This window comes from Aethalodelphis obliquidens, unplaced genomic scaffold (assembly GCF_003676395.1).
Source record: "Aethalodelphis obliquidens isolate GAN/ISIS:26980383/991018 unplaced genomic scaffold, ASM367639v1 scaffold43, whole genome shotgun sequence".
NCBI classification, from domain to species: Eukaryota; Metazoa; Chordata; class Mammalia; order Artiodactyla; family Delphinidae; genus Aethalodelphis; species Aethalodelphis obliquidens.
The window spans coordinates 16509710-16531756 of NW_020837987.1; the positions used below are offsets into that span (position 1 = coordinate 16509710).

Below are 22047 nucleotides of genomic sequence, written 5' to 3' on the forward strand. Positions count from 1 at the left end.
TATACGGTCAAATGATGTTCCACAGGGTGTCAGTACCACTCAGTGGGGGAAGGGCAGTCTACTGAACTATGCTGAGAGAGACCAAGATGGTGGAGTAGAAGGATGTGGAGCTCCTCTTCTCCCACAGATACACCAAAAATACATCTCCACGTGGAACAAGTCTCACAGAACACTTACTGAAAGCTGGCAGAAGATCTCATACAACGAAAACTGCAAGAAAGATCCCCACTTAACCGGTTAGGACAAAAGGGGGAAGAAAGGAGTCGGGATGGGACCTGCACCCCTGGGAGGGAGCTGGGAAGGAAGAAAGGTTCCCACACCCCGGGAAACTCCTCGACTGGCTGAGAGGTCCGCCAGGACAGGGAGGGGAGCTTTCGACGCCAGAGAGGAGAGTGCAGGAGCTGGCTTGTGGCCAGTAGGGTAGGGAGAGAGCAGCACAGCCAGTCCTTGCCATGCTGCTGCACTTCCCAGGCCGAGATGTGTGCCTCCTGGTGTGCACAGCAACTGGGTGCTGAAACTCAGGCCTCGGCGACATACTCGGGGAGAGAATTCGGTTTTGCTGTGCAGAGATGGCCCAAAGGTCCTGGAGCGTGGTCTGGGCCACAGCTGGGGCTGTGTGCAGGACAGAGTGCAGGTCTGCAATAGGAGCCCCCTATCAATGCACAAAGAGAGGGGCGTGGGTCTGCTGTAGCAGCCTCATTGTCAGGGTGCTCGGGGGGCACAGCTCTGGCTGTCGCAGGCTTTGGGAGTGCGCATGGGTGGCAGGTTTGGGGAGCGCACATGTGTCACTGGAGGGGCGTCTGACCCGATTATTGGCACTCTGGCAGCAGGGTTGAGTTGGGGAATGGCACCAGCAGCAGTGGACTTTGTGGGCTCACACATGTGGAGTTGGGCTGAATCTGAGCCTATTACCAGTGCTCCTGCAGTGGAGGTGGGTCTGGGGCAGCACCAGCAACCGTGGACTTTGTTGGCGCACACACACCGGGTAGCAGGTGGTGTCACAGAGTCACACGTCCCAGTGGAGGGCTACTGGGGAGGAACACATCATAGCTCCTTTCCCAGCAGGGTGATCAAATCCTGCCTACCTCATGTCACAGCTTAGAATTGGACCTGGGGGCTTCTACCCCAACCAGTACTTCAACTACAGGGCTGTTACAACCACCGAGCAAAGAAGAGGCCCTGCCAAACATCCACTGCAGGCTCCGGTCACCACCACAACAAACATACCACCTATCAAGAGGACAATGGGGGCTTCCCTGGTGGCGCAGTGGTTGAGAGTCCGCCTGCCAACGCCGGGGACACGGGTTTGTGCCCCGGTCCAGGAGGATCCCACATGCCACGGAGCGGCTGGGCCCATAAGCGATGGCCGCTGAGCCTGCGCGTCTAGAGCCTGTGCTCCGCAACGGGAGAGGCCACAACAGAGGCCCGCGTACCACAAAAAAATAAATAAATAAAGAGGACGATGGCCAGCACACCCTGACAAAAGATGTGGCAAGCGTCCATACCAAAAGAGCCCTTGCACCAAAAATTTTGGACTCACACACACAGCCTATTCAGGGATGCTCCCGCATAAAAGCAGCCCTTCAACAGTAGGTAACTGTTGCTCCTAAATTCATAGAGAAATATAAATAAAATGAACAAGCAGAGGAATACTTCCAATTAAAAGAAGAAGATAAATCTGAAACAACAAAAAATTAAACAGACCTCTTCAGTCTATAAGCCCCAAGTTCACAAAGGAGGTAATAAAAATGCTGAAGGTATTAAGAAAGACTATCAAATAGAAATGCAAATCACTGTAGCAAGGAACTAGAAAACATAAAGAGGAGCCAAACAAAACTAGAAAACTCAATCGCCAAGATAAAAACCGAACTAAAGGTAATGAATAAGGAGACTAAATAAGGCAGAAGAACAAATAAGTGATCTGGAAGACAGTGTAACAGAAATCACACAATGAGAAGAGCTGAGAGAGCTACACCAAGACATATTAAAATGGCAAAAGTTAAAGAGAGGATTCTAAAGGCAGCAAGAGAAAAACAAAGTCAGTTACAAGGGAACCCCCATAAGGCTATCAGCTGACTTCTCTACAGAAACTCTTGCAGACCAGAAGATAGTGGCAAGATATATTCAAAGTCCTGAAAAGGACAAACCTGCAACCTAGAATACTCTACCCAGCAAGATTATCATTTAGAATAGAAGAGGTAAAGAATTTTTCAGACAAGCAAAAACTAAAAAAATACAGCAATCCTAAACCCACCCTAACAGAAATATTGAAAAGATCTTCTCTAAATAGAAAAGAAGAATCTATAGGAAAGGGAAAAATCACAATACAAAAGGCAAATATACAAAAGGATTGAAAATCACATAAATGAGCCAATTCACAGATTAAAAAACAATCAAAAAAATTTTATGAAAGCAATTATAACTACAACAAACAGCAAAAGGATAAACATGAGGATGTAAAATAGGACATCAAAATCACAAAATGTGAGGGTTAACATCCTTGAAAACCAGGATAACCACAAATCAAAAACATACAAAAGAGTCACAGAAACCAGAAAGAAAGGAACTCAAGCATAATGCAAAAGAAAACTATCAAACCACAAAAGTAAAACCAAAAAGACAAAAGGAACACGGAAGAAACACAATATCAACTGGAAAACAAGGTTTAAAGTGGCAGTAAGTACATACTTACCAAGAATTACTTCAAATGTCAATGGACTAAATTCTCCAGTCAAAAGACACATTGTGGCAGATCACAAAATAAAACAAGAACCTACAATATGCTGCCTATAAGAGACCCACTTTAGGGCAGATAACACATACAGATTGAAAGTGAGGGGATGGAAAAAGATAGTTCACACAAATGGAAATGACAAGAAAGTGGGGGTAGCAATACTCATATCAGACAAAATAAACTTTAAAACAAAGGCCATAAAAAAAGACAAGGACACTATACCATGATAAAAGGATCACTACAAGAAGAGGACATTACACTTATTAACGTATACGCACACAATATAGGAGCACCTAAATACATAAAACAAATACAGATATAAAGGGAGGAATCGAAGGGAATACAATAATAATAAGATGCTTTAATACCCCACTAATATTAATGGACAGATCTTCCAAACAGAAAAACAATAAGGCAACAGAGATCCAGAATGACACAATAGAACAGTTAGGCTTAATTGATATCTACAGGATATTACATCCAAAAAACCCAGAATACACATTCTTTTTCAAGCGCAGATGGAATATTCTCTACAATATACCACATACAAGGACAAAAAATAAATCTCAACAAACTTAAACGGATAGAAATTATTTCAAGCATCTTTTCTGACCACAACAGCATGAAACTAGAAATTAATCACAGAAAGAGAAATAAGAAAACGATTACATGCAGACTAAACAACATGCTACTAAAAAACCAATGCATCAACAATTAAAGCAAAGAGGAAATCAGAAAATATGTTGAGACAAATGACAATGAAAACACAGGGAATTTCAGTGATAGAGGCCTAATTCAAAAAAGAAGAAAAATCTCAAACAACCTAAACTATCACCTAGAAGAATTAGAAAAAGAAGAACAAAACCTAGTCAGCAGAAGGAAGAAAATAATAAAGATCAGAGAGGAAATAAAACATAGTGATAAAAAAATAGAGAAAAATTAATAAAAACAATTGCTGTTTTTTGAATAGATAAAAATTGACAAACTTCTGACCAGCCTCATCAATAACAAGAGAGGACCCAAACAAACGAAAGAAGAAATGAAAGAGAAATAACACCTGATTCCACAGAAATACAAAAATTCATAAGACAATTCTATGAAGTTATATGCCAACAAAATCAACAACCTAGGAAAAACATACAAATTTCTAGAAACATACAGCCTCCCAAAATTGAATAAAGAAGAAACATAATTCGAACAGACTGATCACTAGAAATGAAATAGAATCTGTAATTAAAAAAAAACAAAACAAGAGGGGCTTCCCTGGTGGCGCAGTGGTTGAAAGTCCGCCTGCCAATGTAGGGGACGCAGGTTCGTGCCCCGGTCTGGGAAGATCCCACATGCCGCGGAGTGGCTGGGCCCGTGAGCCGTGGCCGCTGAGCCTGCGCATCTGGAGCCTGTGCTCTGCAACAGGAGAGGCCACAACAGTGAGAGGCCTGCATACCACAGAAAAAAAAATAAAAAATAAAGTTGGGTAGAAGACCTAAACAGACATTTCTCTGAAGACATACAAATGGCCAATAGGCACATGAAAAGATGCTCAGAATCACTAATTACTAGAGAAATGCAAATCAAACCTACAATGAGGTACCACCTCACACTGGTCATAATGACCATCATTAAAAATTCTACAAGTAACAAATGCTGGAGGGGGTGTGGAGAAAAGGGAATGCTCCTACACTGTTGATGGGAATGTAAGTTAATGCAGCTACTATGGAAACCAGTATGGAGGTTCCTTAAAAAACTAAAAATAGAGTTACCACATGATCCTGAAATCCCACCCCTGGGAATATATCTGGAAAAGATGAAAACTCTAATTCAAAAAGGATACATGCATGCCAATGTTCATAGCAGCGATATTTACAACAGCCAAGACATGGAAGCAATGTACATGTCCACTGACAGATGAATGGATATGGTGGAATATTACTCAGCCATAAAAAAGAATGAAATATTGCCATTTGCAGAAACATGGATGGACCTAGGGATTATCATACTAAATGAAGTAAGTCAGACAAAGACAAACATTATATGATATTACTTATATGTGAATCTAAAAAATGATACAAATGAACTTATTTACAAAACAAACAGACTCACAAATATAGAAAACAAACTTATGGATACCAAACAGGAAAGAGGGGGAAGGATAAATTAGGAGTATAAGATTAACAGATACACAAGGATAGTTCAACATATATATACTACTATATATAAAATAGATAAAAAACATATATATACTACAATATATAAAATAGATAAAAAACAAAGATTTACCATATAGCACAGGGAAGTATATTCAATATCTCATAAAAACCTATAATGGAAAATAACCTGAAAAAGTGTGTGTGTATATGTATGTATCTGTATATATATAAATATAAAACTGAGTCACTTTGCTGAACGCCTGAAACTAACACAATATTGTAAATCAAGTATAATTCAATAAAATAAACAAGCAAATGAACAAATAAATAATTTGTAGAGTGAATTAACAAAAAGATGTTGAGGAAACTAAATATCCATATGCAAAGAATGCAGTAGGACCATTATCTTACACAATATACAAAAACTAATGGATCAAAGACCTAACATAAGACCTGAACGTATAAAAGTCCTATAAGTAAATACAGGGAAAAACTTGTTGACACTGGATTCAGCAATGATTAATTGGACATAACACCAAGAGCACAGGCCACAAAGTAAAAACAGATAAACTGGACTACATCAAAATCCTAAACTTGTTCATCAAAGCACACTCAATCAAGTGAAAAGACACTATGAAATGGGAGAAAATATTTGCAAATGATATAACTGAGTATAAGTAAAAATTGAGAATATATAAAGACCTCTAAAAGGGTCTGATCACCAGTTCCACCACGGCAGGGGGCCTTTCCCCAATTCAATCTTCAACACTAATATCATAAAAAATACAGAGCTGATGACTAAATAAACATCAAAACCATACATAATGCACAGAAATGTACAAAATGAAAGTAGCAGTGCCTTGAACAAAATGAACTATAGCTTATCATTGAAGGTATCACACCAATTCATAAGCTTTTATTAACATGCTTCAAAATTAGGTGTTGAGGTAGAATGAATAAAGGCACACACAGGTGACAAAATATGTAGCGTGAACAACAGTTTAGTCAACAGCCTCACAGATATGAGGATGAGAACCTGGGCAATGTTATTCCTAGGAGAAATTCCTATACCATTTACTGAAGTTCATAAAGGATGGTCATTAGTATGTGCAAGCAACATTGTCACAGTGCCCTTGAGACATGCTTCTGTGACACTCCTCAACCAGAATAAAAACCTGGAAAGACTTATCAGTTAGGCTCTCATGATACTTTCTACCTCACATTGTAGAACATGCTGTCCACTCCAGTAAGCAGCTTCAAGTGGTGGTTTTGTATGCAGCTAGAGAATACTGCAACATATGAGGGAAAGTACTCTCCACAAAAACTTTCTGTTGCCAATAAACCCACTCCACAGAGTCCACCAGAAGTTGTCCACTAACTAAAAGTGGATTATCACAGTAAAAAAACTGGACAAAATTTCAGACCCTAGGAATATCTATTTCAGAAGCAAGTTTTAGAGTCAAATCAAGCAAACTTAAAGAACATATGAAATCAGGAAGTGTCTACATTACCCAACTAGGAAGAGCACTCCAAGAGAGAAAAAACTATAAGATACGGGGGTCAGATATGATAGGATCTTGAGATGGGACCATGTTCTCTACCCACAGACGCCAAGCTAAGAGCCTGAAAAGGTTCACATATGCTCCTCTTGTAGGACTGGGGATCAAAGAGAGGATGTCTGTCCATGGTCCTTACCGTTTTCCTAAGTAACAATTACGTAAGGTTCAGTCAACCTGGCCGCCACTCGCATCACTGAAGTATGCGGCAAAAGCAGGATGGAAGAAATGGCTGGGAAATCTAACTAAGCAGACAGGGCTTCAGACAGCTCCATGTAGGTTATGAGGTCCAGACGGAATTAATGTACAGCCAGTGTTCACTATCTGTTACTATCTGTTGATTACATCTTCTCAGAACATCAAATTGGGATTAAACTGACATAGGTTCAAGGCTTGGACTCTGGAGGCATCAGCTCTTATCTCTACGGACTAAGAACTGAGCATCCAGTGGAATCAAGACCCGAAGGAGAGATGAAGGGGCAAGAGACCCCTTTAAAACAGCCCGCCTCATGCTTCTTAAAGTCAAGAAAGACCGAGTTCACAGAAGGCATGTAACAAAGTGCTGTGGATCAAGATATAAAGACTGACTTTATCTTCGTTGCAGCTGCAGCACCACTGGAAGGTGAGGGGGTAAATTTCACAGGTTGAAGCACAGAGTGATAAGTTGCAGAGAAAAATTTCCTCTGAAAGTTCACAAGAAATAAACTTTTGTTTTCCCAGAGAACTCTCCCAACAATGGGAGAGTTTCCCAATGCCCTTCTGACATCTGACCTGTGTTCACACTTTTGCTACTTTCCCACTCGTTAGGTTTACTGATACTTTCATGTCACTCTTGACAGTCCAGGGCTCATTCTCTTGCTTCAAGATGGAGATAATACTCAGATCAGAAAAAGAAATTCCTGCTTATTAGAAATAAGAAATGTGAAGTGCTGTGGCTCTTCCAGAATCCCAGCTCTTTGTTCAGCTGGATAGTAAAGACATTACAGGTGGGTCTGCAAAAACATTTCACAAATTCATCCACCGCCTCCTTTTGAACGCAGAGGGAACAGTGTAATACGCAGACACCTAGCTCTCTTCCTAGAACTACTGAATCTAAAGCACAGGGATAGAAAACACAGGAAATTGGGTATTTTAAAAGTTTCCCATTGTGCTTTATAAATACTCAAGCTCTGGAACAACCCTCGACGTATCATGAAATGGGCAGATCACCTGAAGAAAAGGACAGTTTAAACTACTGACACTGCACATCCTGAAGCATTTCACGTCCAAGTCAACAGGGATTTCAGATCAGTCAAGCAAAACAGGGGCTCCCAAGAGGCACACAGGAAAAATGCAAAGATATCCAAGAGCAGATCCCAACTTCTAGAGGGAGGGAAGTTATCCTCACCCACAGAGAGCAGGTTCCTGGAGGTCTCCTCCATCACGTCCCTATACAAGGCCCTCTGAGCAGGGTCCAGGCGTTCCCACTCCTGAGTGAATCCTACGGCCACATCCTTGAAGGTCAACGGTGCCTGAAATGAAACACATTTCACCAAGGGGCCATGAGGAGAGTCCTTATTTTTACACAACGTGAGAAGGGGAGACAGGTGTAACAATCAATCTGGTTGAAATATGTAAATGGCAAAGCTATGTAAAGGTATTTGGAGCAAATTATGTGTCTCTAATTTTAACATCTTATGTTTTATGTAAGAGAGTATGATATCTTCCAAACAATGTGGATTTTTTCATGTTTGTCGACAATACATGGAATACACACAAATAAAACTGAACACCAGACTGTCTATACAGATATTATGTTCTACACACTGAGATATTCAATACCTAGATGAGCTACATTATGAGTGGTGTTTTCAGAGATGACAAAGTCCAGAGTGGATTTAAAGAAAGGTCAGAATCTTAAATTATGATCAATAACAATCGCAATGACTAAAAGGGTCTGAGTACTTCCTATATGAGAAGCAGTACTCTAAATGTCACATGTATTAACTTGTTATCAACAGAATAGCTCATTAGAGAAAGATGTGTTCCCATCGTACAGAGGAGGAAACGGTCAGAGACACTCTGAGAAACTCGACTCAGGTCAACAGATAAGAAATGACACAGCAAACAGCTGAACTCAGGTGGCTGGGATCTGGAATTGAAGCTAAAGAGCGTCAAAGAATTGGAACTGCTACAATTCACAAATCTAAGGACACGTATAGGCTAAAAGGATGGAAGAAGATATTCTATCCTACAGAGAGTAAAGGTGGCTACATAATGTGAGACAAACTAAAAACAAAAACTGACACAAGGGACAAAGGATATTATATAATTAAAAATGGTCGATTCAATAAGAAAATTCAACAATTATAAATACACACACACACACACATCTAACAGAGCTCCCAAAGACGTGAAGTAAAAATTAACAGAAATGAAGAGAGAAATAGACAGCAGCACAGTAATAGTATGACATTATAAGACCCCAGTTTTATTTATGGACGGAACCATACAGAAGATCAATAAGGAAACAGAGGACATCAATAACACTACAGACTGACTGGACGTAACAGACACGTACACATCACAACCACCCAACAACAGCAGAAAAGACATTCTTCCCAACTATCCATGGGACATTCTCCATAACAGACCACATGTTGGGGCACAAACTAAATCTTAAATTTAAGAAGACTGAGGTCATAAAAGTATCTTATCTAACCACAATTAAATGAAAATACAAATAAGCAGACGGGGGAAAAAAAACACCAAAAATGTGGGGAAAAATGCCAAAAACCAATGGGCCAAAGAAGAAATCACAAAGGAATTTTTAAAATATCTGGAAGAAAATAAAAATAAAACATACCAAAATTTATAAGATACAGTGAAAGCTACACTGAAAAATGCTTATAATAAAGAAAAGATCTCAAATCAGAAATCTATTTTTACACCTAAAGGAAACAGAAAAAGAAGAAAAAAACTAAACCCAAATTTAGAAGAAGAGGTAAATCAGAAAGATGAGACCACAGATAAATGAAATAGAAAATAGAAATATATAAACTAACAAACCAAGAGCTGGTGTTTTGCATATATATGGAATTTAAGAAAAAAATGTCATGAAGAACCTAGGGGTAAAGCAGGAATAAAGACGCAGACCTCTTAGAGAACGGACTTGAGGTTATGGGGAGGGGGAAGGGTGAGCTGTGACAGGGCGAGAGAGAGTCATGGGCATATACACACTGACAAACGCAGTAAGGTAGATAGCTAGTGGGAAGCAGCTGCATGGCACAGGGATATTGGCTCGGTGCTTTGTGACAGCCTGGAGGGGTGGGATGGGGAGGGTGGGAGGGAGGGAGACGCAACAGGGAAGACATATGGGAACATATGTTTATGTATGACTGATTCACTTTGTTATAAAGCAGAAACTAACACACCATTGTAAAGCAATTATACCCCAATAAAGATGTTAAAAAAATAAAAAAAAAAATAAAAAAAAAGAGTTGGTGTTTTGACAAAATTTACAAACTTTTAGCTACACTATGAAAAAAACAAGATTCAAATAACTAAAAACAGATATAAGAGGGGAGAGATTGCAACTGATGTCACAGAAATTTTTTACAGGATTATAAGTGAGTACGATATACAATAATAGGCCAAAAAATTACATAATATAGAAGATAGAGGAAAATTCTCAGAAACATATAACCTACTAAGCCCTAATCACTGAGAAAAAGTCTGAACAGAAATATAACTGAAGAGATTCAAGCAGTAATCAAAAACTTCAAAGAAAAACCTAGGATCAGATGGCTTAACTGCAGAATTTTACCAAATATTTACGGAAGAATTACCTCATATCCTAATAAAGATCTTCTGAAGAGTTGAAGAAGGAACACTGGCAAACTTGTTCTATGGAGCTGGCATGATTCTGATACCAAACTCAGAGAAAAACACAAGAAGGAAGGAAAACTACAAACTAATATCCCCGATGAACACTGATAAGAATATCATTAACAAAATACTAGCAAACCAAATTCACAGCAAATTAAAACAATTTTACATCATGACCAAGTGGAATTTATAAGGCAAGGATGATTCAACATACAGAAATCAATTAATGCAGTGCACCACATTAACAGAATAAATCAACCCATGATCATCTCAACTGCAGAAAAAAGCATTTGACAAAATTCAACAACCTTTCAGGATAAAAACCTCAACAAACTAGGAACAGTAAACTATCTCAACATAAGAAATGCCATATATGAAAAGAACACAGTGATCAACACATGCTCAATGGTGAAAGAGTGAAAGCCTTCCCTCTCAGATCAGGAAGGAGTCAAGGATGCACTCTCTGCGCTACTGTCCAAAAAAGTACTGAAAGCCTTAGCCAGAGTAATTAGACCAAAAAAAAAAAGAAAAAAAAATCAAAAAAGTAAAATTATCTTTTTTAGTAGATGATGGTTTATAAAACTGTAAAACTGTAAAGATTCCACAAGAAAACTGCTACATCAAAAAACAATTTTAGAAAAGTTGCAGGATATGACAACATGCAAAAATCAGTTGTACTTCTATACACAATGCACAAAGTCAAATGAAAATTAGAAAACAATCCTATTTCTATAGCATCAAAAAGAATTAAATACTTAGGAACAGATTAGCCAAGGAGGTAAAAGACTTGCACACTGAAAACTACTAAATGTTGCTAAAAGAAATCTAAGATGATACAAATAAATAGAAAGACATCCTATACTCATGGACTGGAAGACTTAAAATACCCAGAAAATCCTAAATGTTTTATAGATTCAGTGGAATCCCTATCAAAATTCCAATGGCAATTTTTGCAGAGATAGAAGAAAACATGGTAAAACTGATACGGAATCTCAAGGGACCCCCAAATAGCCAAAATATTCTTGAAAAAGAAGATGGAGGCCACCCTTCTTTAGATTTCAAAACATAGTACAAACAAAGTAATCAAGAATGGTGTGGTATTGGGACTCATCTGGCGGTTCAGTGGTTAGGACTCACTCTCACTGCGGAGGGCCTGGGTTCCATCCCTGGTCGGGGAACTAAGATCCTACAAGCAGCGAGGCTTGACCAAAAAAAAAAAAAAAGATGGTGTGGTATTGGCATAAACACAGATACTTAAAACCAATGGAACAGATTAACTCAGAAATAATTCTTGGAATATATGTAAAGTGTATTTAAATATATATATATATATATAATTTATTTATTTTTGGCTGTGTTGGGTCTTTGTTGCACACGGGCTTTCTCTAGGTGTGGGAAGCAGGGGCTACTCTTCGTTGCGGTGCACGGGCTTCTCATTGTGGTGGCTTCTCTTGTTGCGGAGCACGGGCTCTAGGCACACAGGCTCAGTAATTGTGGCACACAGGCTCAGCAACTGTGGCTCGCAGGCTCTAGAGTGCAGGCCCATTAATTGTGGCGCACAGGCTTAGTTGCTCCGCAGCATGTGGGATCTTCCTGGACCAGGGCTCGAACCTGTGTCCCCTGTATTGGCAGGTGGATTCTTAACCACTGTGCCACCAGGGAAGTCCCTTAAAATGTATTGACAAGGGTACAAAGACTACAATAAGGGGAAAGGACAGTCTAACAAATGGTGCTGGGAAACCAGGTATCTACCAGCAAAAGAATGAAACTGGAACCTTACCTGCATCAAACGCAGAAACTTCTTTGTGTCAGAGGAGGCAATCAACACAGTGAAAAGAAAACCTCTAAAGAACGGAGGTGATGGAAGTGATTTAAAGAATTTCTAAAATCAGTGATGGAATAAAACACCCTCTATCACTGATGTTCCTGAACTTTCCATTCCATTCTCAATCATGAAGATTTTGAAGTCAGTGACTCACTCATTTAAATTCAACTGCATTAGAAAAAGTCAGAGCAAATTTCTACTTACTGGTCTCTTTTCTAGCACTTACCAGGTATTGTGCATATTAATCCCATCACTTCCATGTGCAGCTTCTTTATCCCGGTTTACAGAGAGCAGACAGTGCATCCTGATGGCGCCCTAAGAAATCCTTGCTGCCCAGTAGCACTGACACCACGTCTCCAATCCATGGATGTGAATCCCTGCCCAGTGGGGACTCCTCACAAGTTCCAGGTCACTGAGTCATGGGGAGATAGGATCTAAGTGGAGATGACAGGCCCTGAGGGAAAGACCCGGGTGAGTATGAACGTACAGGTGTCAGGCAGGATACTTCAGAGTCAGAGATTAGCGTGTCCAAAGAAGGGCATTTCAGGAAGGACAGACAGAAGAAACAACTGAGAATATGACTTTACCTGAGAAAGAGCCATTTCTGACTCCTTTTCTTTCCTCTTCCTCCTCTTCAGGGCTTCTTCCTCAGACAACGTTGAGTCTTTAGAGGTTGACCTTGAAAGTTGAAAACAGGCTGTTTAATGCTTGGAATCAACACACCCCCTTCCTGAGTCACCACCACACACACAGGGAAGCCCTCAGCATGTGGAACAGACGGTCCTCTGCTGCCCACTGTCCCAGGAGGGGCTCAGGACAGTAACTCCCACACAGAGACCTACACAGGAGTTTCCCCACCCTTTCTTCAGATCAAGCTCCCCTCCTGGTGAGGCCCTCACGTACCCAGCAGCAGCGGGCACCTCAGTGGGACCCGACGATCCCCTGCAGGTCACAGACCAGCCCTGATCCATCCCCACGCAGAGCAGAGCCCTCACCCTCAGCCCAGATCTCAGCCCTCAGGAACAGGGGGACCCAGAGTCACGATGCTCAGTGACGGATCCAGATTAGAGTCATCTGGACGTTAAATATTACTGAGGCTGGGCCTCACCGCAGCTATTTAAAGGGGAATCTTTGGTCAGGGGGCACAAAACATGTATATGCAAAATGCCTCACTGATCTAATGGGAAGCCTGGGTTAAGCACCACTCAGAGGAAAGCCCAACACACCTTCTTTTCCTTTTCCAGCTTAATAGAGGTGTAACTGACGAATAAAAATGGTGCACATATAAGGTGTACAATGTGATTATTTGACAGATGTATACACTGTGAAATAATTATCACAATCAAGTAATTCACACTTCCATCAACTCACAATTACCGTTTTGTGTCTGCGTAGTGAGAACACTTAAGTGATACTCCCTCAGCAAATTTCAAGTATATAGAAACACAGTATGGATAACTATAGTCAGCGTGATGTATATTAGATCCCCAGAACTTATTCATTTTATACCTACAAGTTTGTACCCTACGACCAACATCTCCCCATTTTCCCCACCACCCAGCTCCTGGTAACAAAACCACCTTGCTCTTCTGTTTCTATGAGCTTGACAATTCTAGTTTCCACAAAGAATATCTTTCTCTGTGAGGCTTATTTCACCTAGCGTGTTCTCTAGGTTCATTTATTTTGTAATAAATGGCAAAATCCTTCATTTCTATGGCTGAATAACATCTGTGCGTACACACGCACACACACACTTTCCTTATCCATTCTTTCGTGGACAGACATTTCGGTGCTTTCCACACCCTGGCTGTGGCGAATGATGCAGTGCTGCCCACAGGAGTGCAGGTATTTCCCTCAGAACAGCAGTTTCGTTTCATTAGCTATCGAGCCGGAACAGTCTCTGATAGATTGTGTGCCTGTTCTGTTTTTAATTTACTGAGGAACCTCCACATCGTTTTCCATGATAGTCGTACCATTTACATTCCCACCATCAGTGCACAAGGGTTCCCTGTTCTCTGTATTGTGCGTGCGTGCGTGTGTGTCTGCATGTTTTGGGACAGAAAGGGAGAGGATAATAGAGTAACCAGCACTGGCCTGGCAACAAGAAAGTCTCATACAGCTTCCCAAGGATGAGCCTCTGGACTGCACATCACTGTGGTGTTCCTGCCCTCTGATTCTTGGAAAAATCTTTCCCTACATCACAGGACTTTGTCTCCTGTTAAGTTGTGCCCATAGACCCATACATAACAAGACCTCCCTAACGAAAACCTTCTGCCATTTGAAGCTTAGTACTCATAATTTCCCTTCTGGACTCAAACTTAAAATTCTCATGAGGTCCAACACACTCTCCATGTACCTGATAATATCCCCCTCCTATCCTGCTATAAAATACCAGAAAACATTGCAACCTCTAATAACTCGTGCATTCATGCTGGAATAATATATATGAAGACACCTAAGGACCCTCTAGACCCAAGACACTATATTTTAATATAAAGCATTATTTTTTTAAATTAATTAATTTATTTTTGGCTGTGTTGGGTCTTCGTTGCTGCCCGCAGGCTTTCTCTAGTTGCAGAGAGCGGGGTTTTTTGTTTGTTTGTTTTTTGTGGTAGACGGGCCTCTCACTGTTGTGGCCTTTCCCGTTGCGGAGCACAGGCTCCAGACGCGCAGGCTCAGCGGCCATGGCTCACGGGCCCAGCCGCTCCGCGGCAGGTGGGATCTTCCTGGACCGGGGCACGAACCCGTGTCCCCCTGCATCGGCAGGCAGATTCTCAACCACTGCGCCACCAGGGAAGCCCCGGGGGCTACTCTTTACTGCGATGCACAGGCTTCTCATTGCGGTGGCTTCTCTTGTTGTGGAGCACGGGCTCTAGGTGCGCGGGCTTCAGTAGTTGTGGCACTCAGGCGCAGTAGTTGTGGCGCACGGGCTTAGTTGCTCTGCAGCACGTGGGATCTTCCTGGACCAGGGCTCGACCTGTGTCCCCTGCATTGGCAGGCGGATTCTGAACCACTGTGCCTTGGAACCAGGGAAGTCCCAGGACACTAATACTTTAATTCACAGTGCCCCTAGCCCAAACAATGTCATCTCCAAATCTAATAATAAAAGCAAGATGTCTCCAACGATGCACATGCCTCAATGAGAACATACATCTTCCAAGGAAACACTCCAACTTCTCTTTTGTATCTTTCAAAGTACATCTAAAAGTTTCTTCACTTGCAACCCAAAATACTCAAAAATACCAAAAGTAACCCAGAAAATGATTTCTGAGACTTTCCCTATATTACTCCATGGGTTGCATGATGATGACGCTTGCCCTCCAAAAATCCCAACAAAAGTCAGCGTGTGGAGCGGATGCTGGGGGGCACCCTCTAGATCCAGCACCTCGGGACTAAGGCACCCATCCTCCTGCACCCACAGCTCCCTGTGGGCTCAGCTCAGGCCTGGGTTCTACCATCACTGCACGATATTTATTTCCCTCTGCCTATTTCCACGCCTTACATTCCTCCTCAGCTGTGATCATGACTTACCCAATTAAAACTAGTACATGCAAAGCTGTTTCAGCACGTGTCCCAGGCAACCTGAGTTGACACCAGGGCACCCCAAACCATTCCATGCAGCCCACAACCACCCATAAACCCACTTGCAGATGCTCCAGCCAGAACTGAGACATGCCTTCCCAACATTCCGCACACCCACTGATCCCACAAAGAACAGGAGCACGCAGCATGCACTGGGCTCTTCTGTTTGACCACACCTGCTGCCATATCCCTCCTGCAGACCCCTCCACTTCCCCCATTTTACTACCTCTCCTAAGGGCACGGCTGAGCAAATAGGGCTAAAAGACACAGAGGCTTCTGGGCACAGACATCACAGTAGGAATGCTGCCACCCAAAGGACGCTAGGTATTCTGTATGAATATCAAGAAGTTGGCCCTCCTGGGAAAACTTGCCAGCAACTGGGGATGATATGGAGTCCAGTTACAAAGGCTACTGAGTTCAGTGAGGAAGTCTCCAAGAGAGAGGGTCCCCAGGTCTCACTGTGTCCTGATCTCCCCACGCACAGCTAACTGCAAGATACCCTAGCTCTCTACGAGGGGCCTCCTTCACGCCCCCTTACGTTCCTGACTTTCTGCCTGCCTTTAACACAGTGAAATCGGTATCCCCGACTCTGAACAGATGAACTGCTGGAAGGCAAAAACCTCTTGTCAAGGTGGCAACTGGTCCCTGGATGTTTAGAGCCTGGAAGGCCTGAGAACTATAGTGGATCAATGACACAGCGGACTACACGTGAGGACACCTCAGCACACTGCCTGCGGGTACCAGTCTAAAGTGCTTACTAGGGTTCTCTAAATCGTTTTGTTCTTATTTTGAGTAATAAGCAGCCACAGCGGATAATTAAAGTTGAAATTTCCAAAAAGAATTACCATATGATCCAGCAATCTCAACCCTGGGCATATATCCAGACAAAACTATAATTCAAAAAGATACGTGCACCTCTATGTTCACAGCAGCACTATTCACTATAGCCAAGACATGGAAACAACCTAAATGTCCACCGACAGATGAATGGATAAAGAAGATGTGGTACATATATACAATGGAATACTACTCAGCCATAAAAAAGAACACAATAATGCCATCTGCAGCAACATGGTTGCAACTAGACATTATCATACAAAGTGAAGTAAATCAGAAAGACAAAGATAAATACCATATGATATCACTTATATGTGGAATCTAAAACATGACACAAATGAACCTATCTACAAAAACAGAAGCAGACTCATGGACATAGAGAACAGACTTGCAGTTGCCAAGGTGGAGGGGATTAGCGGAGGGATGGAGTGGGAGGTTGGGGTTAGCAGAGGTAAGCTTTTATATATAGAATGGATAAACAATAAGGTCCTACTGTATAGCACAGGGAACTGTACTCAATATCCTATGATAAACCATGATGGAAAATAATTTTTTTTTAAAAAGTTCAAATTTCCAGAACAAATATGCAAACCATCATCATCACTTGTCCAAGTCCCTTGGTCTGCCCTGAGGATTACTCAGCCCAACCCACAGTCCTAGCATCTAAACACATTCTCAAAGTGATGTACTGCAGTCATCCTGGGAAAAAGAGGAACGCTGTGTGCACTTCAATGGAGGGAAAACGGGAAAGACTCAAAATAATCAATGGAGAAGGGCGTTTCTGTTGATGACAATTGATACAGAGGCAGTAAAACCTGGGTAACCTGACGGAGATTGTCAGCAGGGGATGGGGAGACCTCCCTGAGCCTAGACCTGAAGGAGCACAAGGGGCCTGAGCCATGGTGACTTCAAGGCCAAAGGTAAGAACAGGAACTAAGATCTGACACAGAAAAGGTGTTGGTGTTTGGAAACAGAGAACAGGTGAGTATGACTGGGGCACAGTGAACCATGAGAAAAGCTCCCAGGATGAGGCTGGGGACACTGGCAGGGCCCTGATGACACAGGGCTGAGCAGCCACAGGGAGGAGTCGGGATTTTGTCCTGAAGACAAATGGAGGCCATTGGAGGTCTGAGTGCCAGGACCGACATAAACTCCCTTTAGGTTTACACTTAATGCAGAGAAGGGTGACTGACTATGGGCTCTCTGACTCGGAGCCTAGCTTCCGGCCTCCATCCTAACACTTTTGTTTTTCATCCTGGGAGGGCTGGGACCCATTTAAAAAATTCTAATTACAACTGCACACTCTTTCCAAGAACCGCCACACACGGACACACACCCAACTTGGCCAATCTTTTCAGGGGTCACTGTTGCTCAGACCAAGAATTTCTGGTCTAGTCTGTCATCTCATCTCATCTCCTTGAGGCCTAGAGGGGAGACATTTCTGAGAAGGTCTGAGTTTACAGAACAGACCAGGTGGAACTGAATTCTGAAAAGGTCACCTGAAGGGCCAGTGGGCACAGTTTGTCCTTATCACCTGTCCCATTTATTTATTTATTTAATCACAATAATGAAAGGGACATTTTTTTGGAGAAGTGCAACAATTAGAAAATTCCAGCTTGCTTTTTTTTTAAATGCTTAGACAACTTCTTAATTTGCACAAGTCCAGAGACACTCAACCCACAAGAGGGCAGAACCCTCTGAATTCTTCCTAATAAAATGAAAGTCTGTTTTCCCAGAGTACTCAAAAATATTTATGTGAATGAAAGAGAAAATGAGTGAGTTATTGTTATACTGAAATAAGCCCTTACAGAATTAAATAATTTGCTTTATTAAATTTTCATCAGTGTATTTCTTCTCCCTAAAACAGGCAGGAATTGAATAGAAAGGAAGAAACAGAAGTGGGTTGTTATATCCTTGGAAATTACATAAACATGCCAAAGCAAGGGAATGGTTAATAAGTAAATCTCCAGCTCCAGTCACTTCCTGATTCTGGACGCTATTATGGGTTGAACTGTTTCTCCTCAGAAAAGATATGCTGGAGTCCAAACTCCTAGTACCTCAGAATGTGACCTTATTGGAGACAGGTCTTCACAGAGATGATCAAGTTTAAATGAGGTCATTAGTGAGTATGCTAATCCAATATGACTGGTATCCTTGTAAGAAAAGGAAATTTGGACACAGAGACACACACAGGGAAAATGCCATGTGAAGATGAAGATCTTCTTAGGCAGAAAAACAACTATGCCAAGGAATGACAGTGACCGTCAGGAAACCACCAGAAGCTAGGAGAGAGGCAAGTAACAGAGTGTCCCTCGCAGACCTCAGAAGCGACCAACCAGGCTGACACCCTCATCTCCGATTTCCCGTCTCCTCAACTGTAATGCAATACATTTCTGTTGTTTGAGAGACTCAGTTTGTGGAACTTTGTTGCAGCAGCCCTAGCAACCTCATACAGGAGCCTAGAGACCTAGTTATTTTTCTACATGAAAATACTTTCCTCTTAATACTATTTAATTTCTTTATGAAATAATCAACAGCGATATTTTTGGAAGAAAAGAATTCGTCAAAAGGTCAAAAGTTAGAAACATTTTACTCTCAATTTGCTTTTATATGTAACTATTAAATCTATTTTTGAAGTTTCTTTTATGAAAATAGTGTCATTTTCATAGGAAAAACAATTTTGCTATTTCATCATTATATTCTAGGTAATAAAATGGCAAACGCCATTTTGATTCTAACAATTATAAAAACTTTTATACACAATGTATTCAATTTCAGACCATGAGCTTCAAGAAACTATAACAAAGATAAAGTTCTCAGAATTAGAAAAATAGAGAAGTCAATGTGGTGTTATAACATTAAATTAAAATCAATTACACATCCACTTACCTAACACAAGGGATATAACATACAAATAAAGAGAGAATTAATAAGAGAATTGTTACAGACTTGCAGGATGATCTTCAGAGGATGACTAAAATAGAACTGTATCCTGTATTTATTGATGCCATGATTTTCTCCCCATCTTCATCTTGGGAATATATATGAATAATTCAATTAATAGTAAGTTCTACTGCTGTGTGTTTTAAAATATTTTCCTGGTTCAAAATGTTTAACAACAGGGTTCATATATAGGATGCCAGACTGACTGCCACCAGCAAGAAAATAAAAACATTTTCTTTGGAAATCTAATCATTAATTTGGATTTGACCATGGCAGTTACCACATAAAGATTAAGCACTCAACTAATAGATAACTATTATCTTTCGTCCCCTCTTAGCAACAAGCTACTAAAGCATAAAAGTGTGTATAATTTGAGTGAAATTATTTTCCAGTTTAAAAGTGAGTTGCGGGCTTCCCTGGTGGCGCAGTGGTTGAGAGTCCGCCTGCCGATGCAGGGGACACGGGTTCGTGCCCTGGTCCGGGAAGATCCCACATGCCGCGGAGTGGCTGGGCCCGTGAGCCATGGCCGCTGCGCCTGCGCGTCCGGAGCCTGTGCTCCGCAACGGGAGAGGCCACAGCAGTGAGAGGCCCGCGTACCGAAAAAAAAAAAAAAAAAAAAAAGTGAGTTGCATGTGAGTACCTGATAGAGCTGTAGCAGCAACAGGATTTGTTTTTAAATGTTTATCAGAAACCTTTTTGTTGTTTAAATCTACCAGCTTACTAAGACAGATGTGTTCGTTCAATTTTCAGAAGAGAGGGCAGATGCTCAAATTCAAAAATAATGGATATGGCTGATTTTAAATAGCAAAGATGAAAGTTGATTTCCCAATCTTATTTTCTTGCCAAGCAGCTGGGCAGCCATAAAGCACGCTTACCTAATTGGTGCCAATTAATTACCATGTGGGTTCAGTTTAGTGCTGAATCCAACACTGGTTCAGAAGCCTATACCGTTCAGGGACTCATCAGACACCTTCAGAAATGCTACAAACATACTACTTTTCAAAATGCGGGTGGCAACTCCTTTAATGTCTCACTGTTAAGGGAAATATGTATTTAATAAAATACTGCCTATGAGATCAAAGCCCCTAGCACCCATCCCCCTCACTAATTACAATAGTAAATTTGGATACATTACAAAAGAAAACAAACACTATGAGGACTCTGGAAGGTAAACAAGAGCAGAGAGGTGATGGGAATGAGCCAACAGTTGGAGAAGCAGCCCAGCCGCATGGTTTTGCACCAAGGGTAGACACCACTTGCACAGTGGCACGTAGCACGTGCGGCTAAAGCTCTGACAGAAAATTTGGATATTTCTGGCCAGGGAACGATGGAACAAAGTCAGTTGGTAAGACCAGAGTATGGGAAGAAAATCCTAGAGGAGAGGAAGCTTGAAAAGAGGCACCAGCATTTCTGTGCAGAAGCCCATAATACTCCCAGCCTAACATGTGAACCACACGTGCTTTGCACAAACCCAAATCAGCATAGCAACAATTTTGAGCACTCAGCTGACATTTAACCACTTGCAAAATCTCAGCCTAACCTCAGCCTAATCCCTGAACTTAACAGGTTCAAAGGAGACAGGCCAAATCAGCATGACCAAGGTTTTGAGAAAACAACTGAGACTTGAGCCACTGCAACAAAAGGTTAAACACAACTGGCAGTCTGAACAAAATAAACTCGATCTCCTACAGAAACAAACCATCAACATTCTTCAGAGGATTATAGCAAAGCCCAGAGTCTACACAACTCACAACACCCATGAAATAATAAAACAACAGTTAACATACCAAAACTGAGGAATATAGGAGTCATTCTCAAGGGAAAAGGCAACTGAAAGACAGTGATTCTGGGATGACTCAGATGATAAAGTTATCAGATAAAGATTTTAAAAGCAGCTATTATAAAACCATGCTCTATGTGGCAAAGAAACATACGTGAAAAAAATTAAAAAGGTAGAAATTTTAAAGAAATACAAAATTTTATAAGAAGGACAAAATGGAAATTTTACAAATAAAAAAATATTATTTAAATAAAAAACTCCCTGGCAACTCCATGAAGACATGCCAATTTGTCTTCAAACTGTATTTTAACCAGCACTAGTAACAGTTTCTGCTCAGAATAGGTCCATGAAAATACTTAATGAATAAAACCTTAAGTCTGGTAAAATGAAATATTATTTAAAATATTTTAAATACAACATATAATTCACATAGGCTGAAAAATTTATATGAAAGCACATATAAGTTTTTAATGGAGAAACCTCAGTCCTTTATAACAAGGATAAACCACATTATCATCTTTACCTTTTTTTTTTTTTTTTTGAGGTACGCGGGCCTCTCACCACTGTGGCCTCTCCTGTTGCTGAGCACAGACTTCAGACGCGCAGGCTCCGCGGCATGTGGGATCTTCCCGGACCAGGGCACGAACCTGTGTCCCCTGCATCGGCAGACGGACTCTCAATCACTGTGCCACCAGGGAAGCCCCTATTTTTACCTCTTGAAATACTAAATATTCCATACTAAAGACAAAATACAAAGCAATCTATTAAACGTCCTA

The 22047-nt window shown here is 41.3% G+C and overlaps 1 protein-coding gene across 10 annotated transcripts in view; it reads right to left on the reverse strand.

The window, feature by feature from the left end:
* The window catches only part of LOC113605711 (zinc finger protein 480-like), a 73594-nt gene that overhangs the window by 46569 nt on the left and 4978 nt on the right, over positions 1-22047 (reverse strand). For 5 of the 10 annotated variants that reach the window (XR_003427308.1, XR_003427307.1, XR_003427306.1 and 2 more), the window contains exons 2-3: positions 12717-12807; positions 7825-7948 (exon numbers count right to left, since the gene is read on the reverse strand). Coding sequence is in view for 2 of the 10 variants with exons in the window: in XM_027079249.1 (XP_026935050.1) it covers positions 7825-7948; positions 12717-12807 (215 nt within the window). In the remaining 8 variants the exon portion in view is untranslated. Of the gene's footprint in view, positions 1-7824; positions 7949-12355; positions 12584-12716; positions 12808-22047 lie in introns of all 10 variants that reach the window. The other 5 variants (XR_003427313.1, XR_003427310.1, XR_003427309.1 and 2 more) reach the window with 2 other exon arrangements.